This window comes from Danio rerio, chromosome 16, assembly GCF_049306965.1.
Source record: "Danio rerio strain Tuebingen ecotype United States chromosome 16, GRCz12tu, whole genome shotgun sequence".
Classification (NCBI taxonomy): Eukaryota; Metazoa; Chordata; class Actinopteri; order Cypriniformes; family Danionidae; genus Danio; species Danio rerio.
Window position 1 is genome coordinate 1,238,495 of NC_133191.1, and position 16,989 is coordinate 1,255,483.

The window sequence follows — 16,989 nt, forward strand, 5'->3', positions numbered from 1 at the left end:
GGACCGTGATCATTCTGGAAAACTGCCTGCTTTTCCACCCATCTGTGCTCTCTTTGTCAAAATATGATCCAATAATCCAGATGTGAATAATGCGGACACATGAAGCGTGCAGCCGTTTCTTGTTCTTCTCGCTCTCGCTTCATATTGAGAAGACGATATAGATATCTGTGAAACACTTCTAGGATGTCCGATGAGTAATGAAGAGGGTCTCATAGATCATTCTTTAGTGAAGGACTTTTCTGATTGCTGGAAATCTGATGCATGTTTCTTTAGACTACTGTATTATTATAAAACCTTTACCATGCAAGCTTTATTAACCTAAGGATACACTAAACACTAAAATGAATGGAGAGTTGAGGAATCACAGATGTAAAGAGTGTTTCTATAGGAAAAGCTGGCATTTTTCCAATATTCAATTCATTCGTTTTCCTTCGGCTTTGTCTCTTTATTCATCAGGGGTCGCCACAGCAGAATGAACCGCCAACTTATCCAGCATATGTTTTACGCAGCGGATGCCCTTCCAGCTGCAACCCAGTACTGGGAAACACCCATATAGTGTCACATTCACAAACACACACTCATACACTAAGACCAATTTAGTTCATCAATTCCCCTATAGCGCATGTGTTTGGACTGTGGGGGCACCCAGAAGAAACCCACGCCTGTCACGTTCACCAGCGATCAAACCACCAGAGGTCGCTGGTAAACTTTAACATGAACTATAAATCTGCTGGCAAATGGACTACAAAAACCAGTCTTGCTCAACACACACAACCGGTTCCAGATCCTGACTGGTTGCATACACACAGCTGATGCTGCTCAAGTAATGATTACACACGCATATATATACAGCTCACTTTGAAACCCTCATTGCTGAGTCTTGTTTTCTGTATAGTGACAATTCAACGCGTTTTCTAGTCTTGTTTGCCCGTGTATTTAGCTCGCCTTGTTTATCCAGTTCTCCTTGTCTGCCACCTGCCTTCCGACCTCTCGCTTGTTATATTGACTACGATTCTGGACTGCCTTTATACATCTGTTTGAACCTGTGTTGACCATTGCTTGCCTAACTAACGAATAAACAACACAATCTCACGGCAATTCGTAACTTTTTCATTTAGTGGCTAATTCGTATGAATTCGTACGATCTAATTCGTACAATTTAGTACGATTTGCTTATCCCCCAATGACGGTTGGGGTTAGGGGTGGGGTTAGGTACCACGCCTCCTTTTTAAAATCGTACCATTTCGTACGACTGAACTCGTACAAATTCGTACGAATTAGCCACTAAACTGGCAAAATGTAAAATGCTTACGTTTTCTCGTGAGATCAGGCTGGAATAAACCTGCACGTGGATCCTCACCTCAGTTGTCTGTGTCACTCCCCGGGTTACAACGCCAACACTGGGAGAACATGCAAACTCCACACAGAAACGCCACCTGACCCAGCTGGGACTCGAATCAACAACCTTCTTGCTGTGATGGGACAGCACTACCCAGTGCACCACCATACCACCCAGTATTATTATTTTTATAAAAATAATAATAATAAATAATTGTTGTTTTAATTATTATCGAAAAATAAGCTGAGTATATAAGATAAAGGAATAATATTTGAATAACAATGTTGTTATTAATATTATTGTTATTATTATTAATTATTATTATTATTATTATTAATATTATTAGTTTCAATGATTTCGTTTTTTAATATTCTTTATTATTACTAGTATTATACAAATAATAAAAATGTTTGTTGTTGTAAATGTTACTGTAATATAAAATACTTAATTAAATATTGAGCATCTAAGATAAAGGAATAATATTTTAATAATTATATTATTATTATTATTATTATTATTATTATTAGTTTTGATTTTTTAGTTTCTTATTGTTTATTGTTAGTATTATTACTATAAACATAAAAATACTGAAGATAAAGAAATAATATTTTAATAATTATAATATTATTATTATTAGTTTTGGTGTTTTAGTTGTTTGCTTTATTGTTCATAATTAGTATTATTATAATTCTAAAAGTAGTAATAATATAGTTAATAATAATTAACAATATTGAAGCAAATTAATTAATTAAATTATACATCATTTTGCCCATAACAAATGTAAAAATAATAATAATAGCAATTACTGTGGCTATTTTTAATTTATTTCTTTGCAAACATTTGCAAACCATAGTTATCATAGTTTATTTTGTTCAGAGAAACAAAGATGAGGTTAAAAAATAGAGGAATTCATGCATGCAATAAAAAAAAAAATAAATAAATAAATAAACTAAAGATGCGCAAAATATTTAATGCTGGAATGACTTTTATTATTTAAAAATAAATACATCTAAAAAGTTACAGATTCACCCACATACGGAGAGTTTGACATGTGATGCTAAACCGAAGCAGACAGGTCATTATTACATCCAGAGCTCATAAACAGTGTGTGATTATTCTGCAGGCTTGTGTTTTGGACTCATACAGTGTTCAAAGAGCATTTCTGTATTTTAAAGTCTTTTGCAATCCCTCATTTGTTTTGTGTAATGGCTCAGATTGACATGCATATAACAGCGGTTCTGTTGTGTGTCGCGCAGGACATCTGTAAAGCACTGTGGTGCCATCGATTCGGGAGAAAATGTGAGACCAAGTTCATGCCGGCAGCCGAAGGTTCAGCCTGCGGGCCGGAGATGGTGAGTCTCAGACTCAATCCCAATAACACCTGTCACAGTCACCAAGTTGAGTGAGCACCAGACACACTAGAGGGCACTCTACACATCACATCTGCAACTGAACTGGACTACAAACCCCATCATGCACCTTACACACACACCAGTTTCAGATCACAGCTGATTACAAACACACAGATGAAGCTCATGAGGACTGATTACCAGGACTATAAATACACTCACAAACTTTGCTGAGTCTTGTGAGCTGTAAGTGACCTGGGTGTTTCAAATCACTTCAGTCACGTGACCTGGGTGTTTCAAATCACTTTAGTCACGTGACCTGGGTGTTTTAAGTCACTCTAGTCACGTGACCTGGGTGTTTCATATCACTTTTGTCACAGGACCTGGGTGCTTCGAATGACTTTAGTTCTATGACCTGGGTGCTTCAAATTATTTGGTCTCGTTACCTTGGTGTTTCGAATCACTTTAGTCACATGACCTGGGTGTTTTCAAAACACTTTAATCACGTGACCTGGGTGTTTCGAATCACTTTAGTCACGTGACCTGGGTGTTTCGAATTACTTTAGTCACGTGACCTGGGTGTTTCGAATCACTTTAGTCACATGACTTGGGTGTTTCGAATCACTTTAGTCACATGACCTAGGTGTTTCAAATCACTTTAGTCACGTGACCTGGGTGTTTCGAATCACTTTAGTCACATGACCTAGGTGTTTCAAATCACTGTAGTCACGTGACCTGGGTGTTTTGAATCACTTTAGTCACATGACTTGGGTGTTTCGAATCACTTTAGTCACATGACCTAGGTGTTTCAAATCACTGTAGTCATGTGACCTGGGTGTTTTGGGTCACTTTAGTCACGTGACCTGGGTGTTTCGAATCACTCTAGTCACGTGACCTTGGTGTTTCGAATCACATTAGTCACATGACCTGGGTATTTCGAATCACATTAGTCACATGACCTGGGTATTTCGAATCACTTTAGTCACATGACCTGGGTGTTTCGAATCACATTAGTCACGTGACCTGGGTGTTTCGAATCACTCTAGTCACGTGACCTGGGTGTTTCGAATCACTTTAGTCACATGACCTGGGTGTTTCGAATCACTTTAGTCACATGACCTGGGTGTTTCGAATCACTTAAGTCCCGTTACCTGGGTGTTTCGAATCACTTTAGTCACATGACTTGGGTGTTTCGAATCACTTTAGTCAAATGACCTAGGTGTTTTGAATCACTGTAGTCATGTGACCTGGGTGTTTTGGAAACACTTAAGTTATGTGACCTGGGTGTTTTGAGTCACTTTAGTCAGGTGACCTGGGTGTTTCTAGTCACCTGACCTGGGTGTTTTGAATCACTTTAGTCACATGACTTGGGTGTTTCGAATCACTTTAGTCCCGTTACCTGGGTGTTTTCAAAACACTTTAGTCACGTGACCTGGGTGTTTTGAATCACATTAATCACGTGACCTGGGTGTTTCGAATCACTTTAGTCACATGACCTGGGTGTTTCGAATCACTTAAGCCCCGTTACCTGGGTGTTTCGAATCTCTTTAGTCACATGACCTGGCATTTCGAATTACTTTAGTCACGTGACCTGGCGTTTTGAATCCCCTTGGCCGGTGAGAGCGCTCTGATTGGTTATTCTGATTGTGTGCATGTCTTTTTGTGTGTGCATGTCTCTATGTGTGTGTGTGTGTGTGTGTCAGTGGTGTCGTGGTGGTCAGTGTGTGAAGCAGGCTGATGCGGGTCCTAAAGCGGTTGATGGTCAGTGGTCCACGTGGTCCGGCTGGTCCTCCTGCTCAAGGAGCTGTGAGAGCGGAGTGACCCACAGAGACAGAGTCTGCAGCAGCCCCAGGTACAGCAGTGTGTGTGTGTGTGTGTGTGTGTGTGTGTGTGTGTGTGTGTGTGTGTTTGTGTGTGTGTGTGTGTGTGTGTGTGTGCGTGTGTATGTGCGTGTGTATGTGTGTGTGTGTGTGTGTGTGTGTGTGTGTGTGTGTGTGTATGTGTGTGTGTGTGTGTGCGCATTGCATCCATTTTGCAGCAGTCTAGAAGGGATACAGCTACGAATACTGACATATACTGTATAAAACATAGTTTTTGTGACATTACATTAATTCATACATTACTGTAAGGGTTGGGGTAGAGGTAGACATAAATGAATGGGTAAATTATTAAATAATGTAAACAATTGTGATTATAATTCTGGTTTTTACATTACTGTGATGGGTAGGTTTAGGGTTGGGGTAGTGGTAGAAGTTAAGAAAATATGATTTAATGGGTAATTAAATTAATAATATGAATAATACTCTGTATAATTACTGTGTTTACATTACTGTGGGGATTGGGGTGGCGGTAGATGTTAATAAATAACAATAAATGAATAATTTAATAAATAATATAAATAATTCTCGTTAACTGTCATCCTCAGCCGTATCCCTTCTAAAAACACCCATGTATGGTATGAATGAGTGAATAAGCATATCTCATCTTCAGTGTTGTGCTTTCAGGCCTGCTCACGGTGGTCGGTTCTGTGAGGGTTCGTCTCGCTCTTATAAACTCTGCAATACCGATGACTGTCCTGCGAACGCTGTGGATTTCAGAGCCGCTCAGTGTGCCGAGTTCAACAGCAAACCCTTCCGCGGATGGTACTACAAGTGGAGACCGTACACACGCGTGGACGGTCAGTTCAAATGTGCTGTTCTTTCAATAATTAGCATTTCGTTTTTAAGGAAGAAGGGTAACACTTTATTTTAAGGTCAGGGTGTTGAGCCGAGGGGTCTTAAAATGTCTGTAAAATCGTATATAAATAAATAGTAGGCCTTAAAAAGAATTTAATTTACTGAAATGTTGGGTTTGGGTCTTCATTTTTAAAACAGGTCTTTTTTCCATTGTTCGTGTACAATAAACAACACAGGCTTATTCTGAAAGTGTACCCCCGTATACACAGGGCCGGTGCGTCCATAGAAGCGACCTAGGCGGCAGCCTAGGGCTGCAGAATAGAGAGGGCGGCGTCCGTGATACCTCCCTCACCACCCGCGTCCTAAGTTATATCCACACAACCAACCATCCAACTGGCCCTGCTGGGGGCGCGTGATCATACATTGCCTAGAGCGGCAGTTACGCTTGCTCCGGCCCTGCTGGGGGCACGTGATCGTCCATTTCCTAGAGCAGCAGTTCAGCTTGCTCCAGCCCTGCGTATACATTTCTTGAGTTCTCAAATTATGTAGCCAGAGGTACATATGGCTGCATTTTGTTTCTAAAGCGAACGCTATAGGGCGGTATGACACTGTTTCTTTTCACGCTTACCAGCTGATCGCTTGGCTCAATATGGACGGCTTTCCTGCAGTACTCAGTTTGCGCGCTAGCTCGACAGGTACAACGTCAGGCTTTGAGACGCAGAGCGGAGTTGACCGTGACAATGGTGTTCGAATCCGGCAAAGAACCGTTCAAGAAGGCAGGTAAGACAAAACCTGAAAAATAGAATAAATAAGCAAATAACAGGGTGAGAATGTGGTAAAATCTGAAAACATGGTAGAGGTCAGATGAGGGCTTTTGTTTTTCTGGATTGCTTTTAAAAACACTGTCGGGTGGGTTTAGAGAAGGGGAGAATCGGGTCAATCTTTGCTTTTTAAAACACTATTGGTTGGGTTTAGAGAAGGGGCTGGGTGAGGTGATCAGTCGGTGGATCAGTCAGTAAATCAGTCGGTCGACAGCGGCCTCTGGTGGATTTATGTGAGAGCAGCAGTCTCAAATGGCACTCGAAAGAGAAATCTGAGATCTGAAAAGGTGTAAACAGCGCCCTCTGGTGGAGTCGCGAAAAACAAAACTGCAAACAAAAAATCGTAGCACCTGGGACGTATTTTGCTCTCTCCAGAACTGTATATAGGGGTACATAATCAGAATGAGCCTGGATTGACAGTAAAGCACCCATACAATCACTAACAATCCATCTCAATAGAACTTAAACATTTTATTTTTGACTATTTAATTGTGTGTGTGTGTGTGTGTGTGTGTGTGTGTGTGTGTGTGTGTGTGTGTGTGTGTGTGTGTGTGTGTGTGTGTGTGTGTGTGTGTGTGTTTCAGATCAGGACGTGTGTAAGCTGTACTGTTTGGCTGAGGGTTATGACTTCTTCTTCGCTCTCTCCAGTAAAGTCCGTGACGGGACGCTCTGCGCACAGGACAGCACCGACGTCTGCATCGACGGCATTTGTGAGGTATTGTGCACTAATCACATAGTTCACTCGGACACAAAGCAGACAGATGTTGTTGGAGTATGCTTTAGGAGAAAATACCATCCCAGTGTTTCTACTTAAGGATTTAATGCATGCAAATGCATCTTCTGTGCGCTTCAGATTGTGTTTGTGTTTGCATGGACGGAGCCAAACACAACTCTGTTTCAGCTCGCATTACAAATCTCCTGTAATATCTGAAGGGAAAGGGTGTTAGTAGAGCGGTGACACATTGCAGTGGAGCAGAACCATTGTCAATCAGTGGGTTCAGTTTAAATAAGCAGTAATGATGAATCCTCTGAGGCATGTTTTAGATTATACATGATGCCATAATGAGTTCAGAGTGAAAACATTACAGAATAGTTATATTTGCAAAATGCACATGGACATACTGGAGGACTGTTTAAATGAGACTGTCGTTTCTGTGTGTCTTATATATGCGTGATGAAATCATCATTTTCTTGTTGCTTAAATATTTATATTTATATATTATTAACCAAATAATATCTAATTATATTTACTGAATATTAACAGAAATTAATATTTAGATCACATTTTAAAAAATTGTATTTAAGGATCATAGTAATACTGAATGAAATACTGACATTTGTAATTATTTTTAACATGTTGTTTAATGTAGAGATTTTTTTCTACACCTTTTTAATCATAATATTTTTAATAGCCAATTATTTCTGTCTTTGCTAGGAAAGACTTAAACTAAAGGCTTAACAAAGTTAATTAGGTTAACGAGGCAAGCTATTGGACAGTAGTGGTCTGTTTTGTTGACGATTAAAAAGTTATATTTCTTTAGGGGCCTAACAATATTGACCTTAGCAGTTTATACATTTAATTTTTTTTGTTTAATTATTTTGATTTTGTTTTTTTTTGTTTTTGTTTTTTATTTATTTATTATTGTTTTGCTTTATTTATTATTTTAGTTTTATTTATTATTTTTTTTGTTTTATTAATTATTATTTTTTATTTATTATTTAGATTTTGTTTATTTTATTTTTGTTTTATTAGGTATTTTTTATTTTGTTTTGTTTAATTTTTTTAGTTTTGTTCAATATTTTTTGTTTTGTTTTATTTATTATTTATTTTTTTGTTTTGTTTCATTTATTATTTTGATTTTGTTTTATTTATTATTTTGATTTTGTTTAATTTATTTATTTATTTATTTATTTGTTTTTATTATTTTGATGTTGTTTTGTTTTATTTTATTTACTATTTAGATTTTGTTTATTTTTTTGTTTTGTTCATTATTGTTGATTTTTTTTGTTTTATTTATTATTTAGATTTTGTTTTGTTTTGTTCAATATTTTTATTTAGTTTTTTTATTTTTGTTTTGTTATATATATTATTTTGATTTTGTTTTGTTTTGTTTTTATTTATTATTAATTTTTTGTTTTGTTTATTTATTATTTATTATTTAGATTTTGTTTTGTTTTGTTCAATTTTTTTATATATATTATTTTGATTTTGCTTTGTTTCGTTTATTATTTTTTTATTTAGTTTTTTTTTTTTGGTTTGTGTTGTTTCATGTATAATTTTTTGCTTTGTTTTATGTGTTATTTTTAGTTTAGTTTAGTTTAGTTTAGTTTTGTTCCAGCCAATCTAAATAAAATTAAGACTTTCTGCGGTACAAATATATAATAAGAACTACTGTGAAAATATCCATGCTCTGCTAAATATCACTTCAGACTATCACAAAGTTTTAAAATTTGACACTAGGTCAAATAGTTTTGTCTTTATTTGTATGTATGTCATGCTGAATATGTATCTGTTATAATGGAGCACTGTTTTCCTCTATCACACTTTTTTCCACTAACCCCATTTGACTCTTGACCTGATTACTCTGATCTGTTGTGTCTGTAGTGTTAATTTGAAGATCTTTTTGTCTTCTTCTTCTCCTCTAATTGCTCTGGATCTGTGTTTTCCAGAAAGTGGGTTGTGACAGAGTGTTGGGATCCAATGCAGTGCCGGATATGTGTGGCGTCTGTAAAGGCGACAACTCCACCTGTAAGATCTACAAAGGACAATACAGCAAACAGCACCACCTGAGCCGTACGTGCAAGAGTCTATTCTCTGTATATGCATGGAATGTACATATATACTGTATATATATATATACAGTTGAAGTCAATATTATTTGCCCTCCTGTGAGTCTTTTTACATATTTCCCTATTGATGTTTAACAGATTCAGGAATTTTCACAGTGTTTCCTATAATATAATCAAATAAATATTTATAAATTAGATATATTATTATATATAAATATAAATAAAATTTTCTTCTGGTGAAAGTCTTATTTGTTTTATTTCAGCTAGAATAAAAGCAGTTGGTAATTTTTTAAAGCATGTTATGGTCAATATTATTAGCCCCTTTAAGCAATATTAGTTTAGGATTGTCTCCAGAACAAACTATTATGATTATGTGTATTAAATTAAAGAATATTAAATTTTATTATATTAAAGAATATTAAATAAATAAAATTAAATTATAGAGTAATAAATTAAATTAGGCGACGCAGTGGCACAGTAGGTAGTGCTGTTGCCTCACAGCAAGAAGGTCACTGGTTCGAGCCTCGGCTGGATCAGTTGGTGTTTCTGTGTGGAGTTTGCATGTTCTCCCTGCGTTTGCATGGGTTTCCTCTGGGTGCTCCAGTTTCCCCCAAAGCCCATAGACATGCAATATCCAATAGTGTATGTATGTGTGTGAATGAGTGTGTATGGGTTTCCAAGTGATGGGTTGCCGCTGGAAGGGCGACCCTAGATTATTAATAGCCAAAAAGAAAATAAATGAATGAAATTTAATGAAAGAATATTAAATATAGTATATTTAATTTGATTTTATTAAAGAATATTAAATTAATTAAATTAAAGAGTATTAAACTAGGATTTTAAATTTAATTATATTAAATAATTATATTAAATAATATTAAATGAATTAAAGGATTTTAAATTTAATTATATTAAAGAATATTAAATAAATTAAATTAAATAATAATAAATTAAATTAAAGAATATTAAATTAATTAAATTGAAGAATATTAAGTTAATTAAATGAATATTAGTATAAAATTAAATTAAATTAAATAATATTAAATTAAATAAAGAAAAAATAAATTAAATTAAAGAATATTAAATTAAAATTTTACTAATTAAAGAATATTAAATTAAATTAAAGAATATTAATTTATAATTAAATTAAATTAAATTAAAGAATATTAAATTAAATAAAGAAAAATACATTAAATTAAAGAATATTAAATAAAAATTTTACTAAATTAAATTAAATTATATTCAATTAAAGAATTTTCAATTTAATTCACAGGAGGACTAATAATGTTGATACAGCCCTTTGAGATGAATCATCCCATTTTCGAGGAGATCCAAAAATGAGCCAACGCCCATAACTGAAGGGATTGTGTGTGTGTGTGTGTGTGTGTGTGTGTTATGTAGAGTATTACCGTGTGGTGACAATTCCGGCCGGAGCTCGCAGTATCCGTGTTTCAGAGCTGAACTCCTCCAGCTCTTATCTGGCCCTCAGGAACCTGCAGAGGAAATATTACCTCAACGGCGCCTGGACAGTGGACTGGCCCGGACGGCACTCCATCGCTGGGGCTATTTTTGACTATAAGAGACCCTACAACCGTCCCGAGAGCCTGAGCTCCAGCGGACCCACCAACCAGACCCTCGTCATCGAGGTACAGCCACTGCTTCATCAACACATCTACACTACCTGCCAAAAGTCTTGTCATCCATCCCAGATGTAATTGCAGGGATTGTTTTGTCAAGCCCACTCACCTGTGTGAGGCACACTCAGAATTGCATCATTGTTTGAGGTTGTCATGTGGTGTGGAGGAGTTATATATGCTAATTAGTGTGTTTCTCCTGCGCAGGTACTCCTGCAGGGCTGGAATCCAGGTGTGCAGTGGGAATATACACTGAACAGAGAGCAGAAACACAACTACAGCTGGGCTGTGGTGCGCTCGCAGTGCTCATCCAGCTGTGCCGGAGGTGCTGCGTCCACCATAACACACAACATCCACTATGACACACTGTTTTTCCTGTTCCTTAAAGGGGAGTTATTATGCAAAACTCACTGTTATAAAGGGTTTAAACACAGTTGTGTGTCCGCAGTGTGTGAATATCCCCAGCCTCTAATGGTCAACATGAAATAATTGTGTTTGTTCTAATCAGACTTGATAGAGAAAACACTTTGATTGGCATTCTCCCTTTGTACGGGTCATCAGAGGAGGAAAGCCCCGCCCATTAGTCTCCCTACTTAGCATGTCCAGCAGCCCTGAGTGAGAAGCAGCCGTCTGTCCATTAGCCATTAGAGTGTTTGAGCTGCTGAAGATAATGTCAGCGTAGACTCAGAGGATTATACATGTGGAGTTTAAGATGAAGCACAAATGATGGCAAAAATAAAATAAGTCAGTTATTAGAAATTGAGAGAATAAATACATAAATAATTAAATAAATAGTGGATATAAGTATACAAATACTTTTAAACATCACTTGGGAAATATTTAAAATAAATAGAAAAATGTATTAAATAAAGGATATTAAATTAAAAAATGTTAAATTAAATAAAGAATATTTAGTTAAATTAAAGAATATTACATTAAATAAAGAATATTAAATTAAATTAAAGAATATTAAATGAAAGAATTTTAAATTCAATGAAAGAATATTAAATTAAAAAGAATATTAAATTAAATTAAAAAGAATATTAAATTAAATTAAATTATAGAATATTAAATTAAAGAATATTAAATTAAATGAAAGATTAATAAATTAAATAAAGGATATTAAATTAAAGATTAATAAATTAAATAAAGAATATTAAGTAAAATTAAAGAATGTTAAATTAAACTAAAGAATATGAAATTAAAGCATATTAAATTAAATTAAAGAATATTAAATTAAAATTATTAAATTAAAATAAAGAATAATAAATAAATAAAAAATATTAAATTAAATTAAAGAATATTAAATTAAATAAAGGATATTAAATTAAAGAATAATAAATTAAATAAAGGATATTAAATTAAAGAATAATAAATTAAATAAAGATTATTAAGTTAAATTAAAAAATACTAAATTAAAGAATATTAAATTATATAAAGAATATTAAATTAAATTAAAGATTGTTAAATTAAACTAAAGAATATGAAATTAAAGCATATTAAATTAAATTAAAAAATATTAAATTAAAATTATTAAATTAAAATAAAGAATAATAAATAAATAAAAAATATTAAATTAAATTAAAGAATATTAAATTAAATAAAGGATATTAAATTAAAGAATAATAAATTAAATAAAGGATATTAAATTAAAGAATAATAAATTAAATAAAGATTATTAAGTTAAATTAAAAAATACTAAATTAAAGAATGTAAAATTAAACTAAAGAATATTAAATTAAAGAATATTAAATTAAAAATTATTAAATTAAAATAAAGAATAATAAATTAAATAAAAAATATTAAATTAAATTAAAGAATATTAAATAAAATAAAGGATATTAAATTAAAGAATAATAAATTAAATAAAGAATAATAAATTAAATTAAAGAATATTAAATTAAAGAATATTAAATTAAATAAAGAATATTAAATTAAAGAATATTAAATTAAAGAATATTAAATTAAAGAATACTAAATTAAATTAAAGAATATTAAATTAAATTAAATAATATTAATTTAAATCAAAGAATGTTAAACTTAATAATATTAAATTAAATTAAATTAAAGAATATTAAAATAAATGAAAGAATAATAAATGAAAAGAAAGAATATTAAACAGCGACAGCAGTCTCCATAGACTGACAGAAGCTTGAAGCACACACTGACCAACAACAACATGCAGACCTGACCAGCACTGAGAACAGCTGATGCTGTTTTACATCTGTCGCTATGCTGATGCAAATGCATCTGTAGCTCCACCCTCTTCTGGAAAGAGCGCAATCTCATTTGCATTTAAAGCGACAGTCACCAAAACACCACATTTTAGGATCAAAGCCTGAAAGGTTCAGTTTCAGCGAGCTGGAGAACTTTATTTGTGTGTTATTCTGAGCTCAAACTGAGACACACACACTCTAGAGACAGCAGAGACGTATATTACATGCTGTTAAAAGTGGCAGAATAGTTCACCTTTAACATGGCAGAAGTGGATTCAGACACACCCCTCCCTGAATGTGATTCAACGCACTGCTTGAGGTGTATTGTGTAGTTCCAGCTCAGATCATCAGATGTAGTTTTAATCAGTATGTGTGTTGTGTTGTGTGTGTGTGGGTGTTATCCAGGTCAGATGGTCAGTAAATCGATCTGCTACAGGGATCTGAGGTTCCAGGTCAACTCATCGTACTGTAGCGCTCGATCTCGTCCGTCCAGCGGCGTAATGTCCTGCAACACACAGCCCTGTCCTGCAAGGTAACACCCCTGAGCTCCTCTCGCCTCAGTACACACACCAGTGTAAAACACAGACCTTATAGAGGAGGAGACCAGTGATCTTTACTTTTATGCCTGACAGAGAAGGGCACTAGCTAGAAAACAAGAAAACAATGATCATATGACTGACAGGGAAGGACACTAGCTAGTAAACATTACTCAGATGCCTGTCAGAGAATGGCACTAGCTAGACTGGACAGAGAAGGACACTAGCTAATAAACACTGATCAGATGCCTGTCAGAGAAGGACACTAGCCAGTAAACACTACTAAGATGCCTGTCAGAGAAGGACACTAGTAGCTAGTAAACACTAATCAGATGCCTGACAGAGAATGGCACTAGCTAGACTGGACAGAGAAGGACACTAGCTAATAAACACTGATCAGATGCCTGACAGAGAAGGACACTAGCTAGTAAACACTTATTGGATGCCAGAGAGCAGATGCCTGACAGAGAAGGGCCCGAGCTAGACCGGACAGAGAAGGACACTAGCTAGTAAGCACTGATCAGATGCCTGACAGAAAAGGACACTAGCTAGGCCGGACCGGAAAGGGCACTAGCTAGTAAACACTGATCAGATGCCTGACATAGAAGGACACTAGCTAGGCCGGACTGGAAAGGGCACTAGCTAGTAAACACTTATCGGATGCCAGACAGCAGATGCCTGACAGAGAAGGGCCCTAGCTAGACCAGACAGAGAAGGACACTAGCTAGTAATCGCTGTTTATATGCCTGACAGCGAATGGCACTAGCTAGGCAGAACAGAGAAGGGCACTAGCTAGTAAACACTGATCAGATGCCTGACAGAGAAGTGCACTAGCTAGTAAACACTGACCAGATGCCTGACAGAGAAGGACACTAGCTAGTAAACCCTGCTGGGATGCTGGACAGAGAAGCACGCTAGCTAGTAAATGCTCATCAGATGCCTGACATAGAAGAGCACTAGCTAGTAAACACTGATCAGATCCTGACAGAGATGGGCACTAGATAGTAAACACTAATCATATGCCTGACAGAGAAGGACACTAGCTAGTAAACCCTGCTGGGATGCTGGACAGATAAGCACACTAGCTAGTAAATGCTCATCAGATGCCTGACATAGAAGAGCACTAGCTAGTAGACACTGATCATATGAATCGATGAACTGACCCGCTGACGGCTCTGGGTTTGGGTGTGGCAGGAGGTGAAAGGTCACTTCAGCAGACTGGCATGTTTTGGGTTTGTCCTGCATTACTCAGATGTTGGCATTGGTGTTGATTTGGGACAGAGACAAACGTGACCTCACATTTCTGACCCCGAATCTGGACAATCGCAAACTAGCCTGAGAAACGTCTGGCAGGAGGTCTGTTGTTGTTTGTTGTTGTGGCTTCTATGGTGTTTGGTGATGTCTGAGAGTCAGATGTCAGAGCTGTTATTATTTATTTTACAGAACTGTGCAGAAACCTGTTCTGACAGAATAATTTGAGCTGAGACGATGCATACAAGAAAAAATACACCATCATCTCTGTAGATCCTCACGCACCGCAACTGCTCAATTATGTGACTCATTCCACAACTGCGGGTACATTTCAAGCATTTTCCATTCATTTCTCTCAAAGTGGAATGATGTGAAACAATAAATAAGAGTGAACTGAATCCATTGTTAGTGTAAATTAAAGCAGAATGCTTAAATGTCACTTTTGATACTGCTATTAACTGTTGTTGAACTTATTGTTCAACTTTTAAAACCGATAACAGAGTTAATGATAACAGAGTTGACGATAACAGACTTGACGATAACAGAGTTGACAATAACAGAATTGACGATAAGAGTTGACGATAACAGAGTTGATAATAACGAAGTTGACGATAACGAAGTTGACGATAACGAAGTTGACGATAACGGAGTTGACGATAGCGAAGTTGACGATAACGAAGTTGACGATAACGAAGTTGACGATAACGAAGTTGACGATAACAGTTGACGATAACAGAGTTGACGATAACAGAGTTGACAATAACAGAATTGACGATAAGAGTTGACGATAACAGAGTTGATAATAACGAAGTTGACGATAACGAAGTTGACGATAACGAAGTTGACGATAACGGAGTTGACGATAGCGAAGTTGACGATAACGAAGTTGACGATAACGAAGTTGACGATAACAGTTGACGATAACAGAGTTGACGATAACAGAGTTGACAATAACAGAATTGACGATAAGAGTTGACGATAACAGAGTTGATAATAACGAAGTTGACGATAACGAAGTTGACGATAATGGAGTTGACGATAGCGAAGTTGACGATAACGAAGTTGACGATAACAGTTGACGATAACAGAGTTGACGATAACAGAGTTGACGATAACAGAGTTGATGATAACGAAGTTGACGATAAGAGTTGATGATAATAGAGTTAATGATAAAGAAGTTGACAATAACGGAGTTAACGATAACAGAGTTGACGATAACAGAGTTGACACTGACGATAACAGAGTTGACGATAACAGAGTTGACGATAACGAAGTTGACGATAACGGAGTTAACGATAACGGAGTTGACAATAACGGAGTTGACGATAAGAGTTGACGATAACAGAGTTGATGATAACGAAGTTGACGATAACGGAGTTGACGATAACGGAGTTGACAATAACGAAGTTGACGATAACGAAGTTGACGATAACGAAGTTGACGATAACGAAGTTGACGATAACGGAGTTGACGATAACAGTTGACAATAACAGTTGACGATAACAGAGTTGACGATAACAGGCTTGACAGTAACAGAGTTGACAATAAAAGAGTTGGAAATAACAGCATCAAATTAGAACCAATCAGTTCCCAAAGCATGAAATCATGGATCACTCTTCATTTTTTCTCATTTTGGAATTGTTTCAATTGGAAGTATGTCACGATATTGGGAAAGAAAAAAATTTGCGGCTCTTTTAAAAGTTCCTTTTCATATATTTTTGTCCAAGTCATAAAATATTTGTTATCTTAGTTGCTTTAAAGTTTAGTTTTTTTATTTATGAGAATGTATATATTTAAAATGACCTCTTCAAAAACTAGGTGTTAAAAAGTAGACAACAAAAAAAGCTAGATATAAAATGTGTAAAACTGCTATTATCACTTAATAGCTCACATTATTGACCTCACATATGAGATTATTACTGCAATTCTTTTTTTTTTAAGTGGAACAACTAAAAAGCATACACACACAAACACACACACACACACACACACACACACACACACATATACAGATGTGTATGGCCAGATCTCTGACAGCTGGATCAGTTATGGTCCTGCTTGTGTTTCCTGTAATGCGTCAGTGATGAAGGAGCTGCTGCGCTACTGTCAGCGACTGTATCAAACAGCAAATCAGCAAGTGTTGATGTGTTTACAGACAGACAGACTCCAGGCCCAAACACATGCCTGTCATTACCGTTACATCAGCTCCACGTTCAGATGAAATCATTGATGGAGAAAGATGATCAGTGCGAGATCCAGTTGGCAAACGCTCTGGAAAGTGCAAAAAGATGCTGTTAAAAACCTGACATGAGCATCTGTCGTGCTTCTTCAGATTCAGTGTTTGAGTATGTCTGATGAAGATCTGCTCTGAGAAATCT

At 35.7% G+C, this 16,989-nt stretch overlaps 2 protein-coding genes across 3 annotated transcripts in view; both read left to right on the forward strand.

Moving 5' to 3' along the window:
• tars2 (threonyl-tRNA synthetase 2, mitochondrial) overlaps positions 1-16,989 on the forward strand; it is a 601,872-nt gene that overhangs the window by 510,720 nt on the left and 74,163 nt on the right. The gene's annotated exons all lie outside the window — the stretch shown is intronic.
• The window catches only part of adamts16 (ADAM metallopeptidase with thrombospondin type 1 motif, 16), a 76,980-nt gene that overhangs the window by 51,014 nt on the left and 8,977 nt on the right, over positions 1-16,989 (forward strand). For both annotated transcript variants that reach the window (XM_001922411.9, XM_073925676.1), the window contains exons 11-18: positions 2,596-2,691; positions 4,392-4,540; positions 5,193-5,365; positions 6,769-6,899; positions 8,855-8,978; positions 10,376-10,620; positions 10,816-10,933; positions 13,230-13,356. In XM_001922411.9, the coding sequence (XP_001922446.4) occupies positions 2,596-2,691; positions 4,392-4,540; positions 5,193-5,365; positions 6,769-6,899; positions 8,855-8,978; positions 10,376-10,620; positions 10,816-10,933; positions 13,230-13,356 (1,163 nt within the window). The remainder of the gene's footprint in view (positions 1-2,595; positions 2,692-4,391; positions 4,541-5,192; positions 5,366-6,768; positions 6,900-8,854; positions 8,979-10,375; positions 10,621-10,815; positions 10,934-13,229; positions 13,357-16,989) is intronic.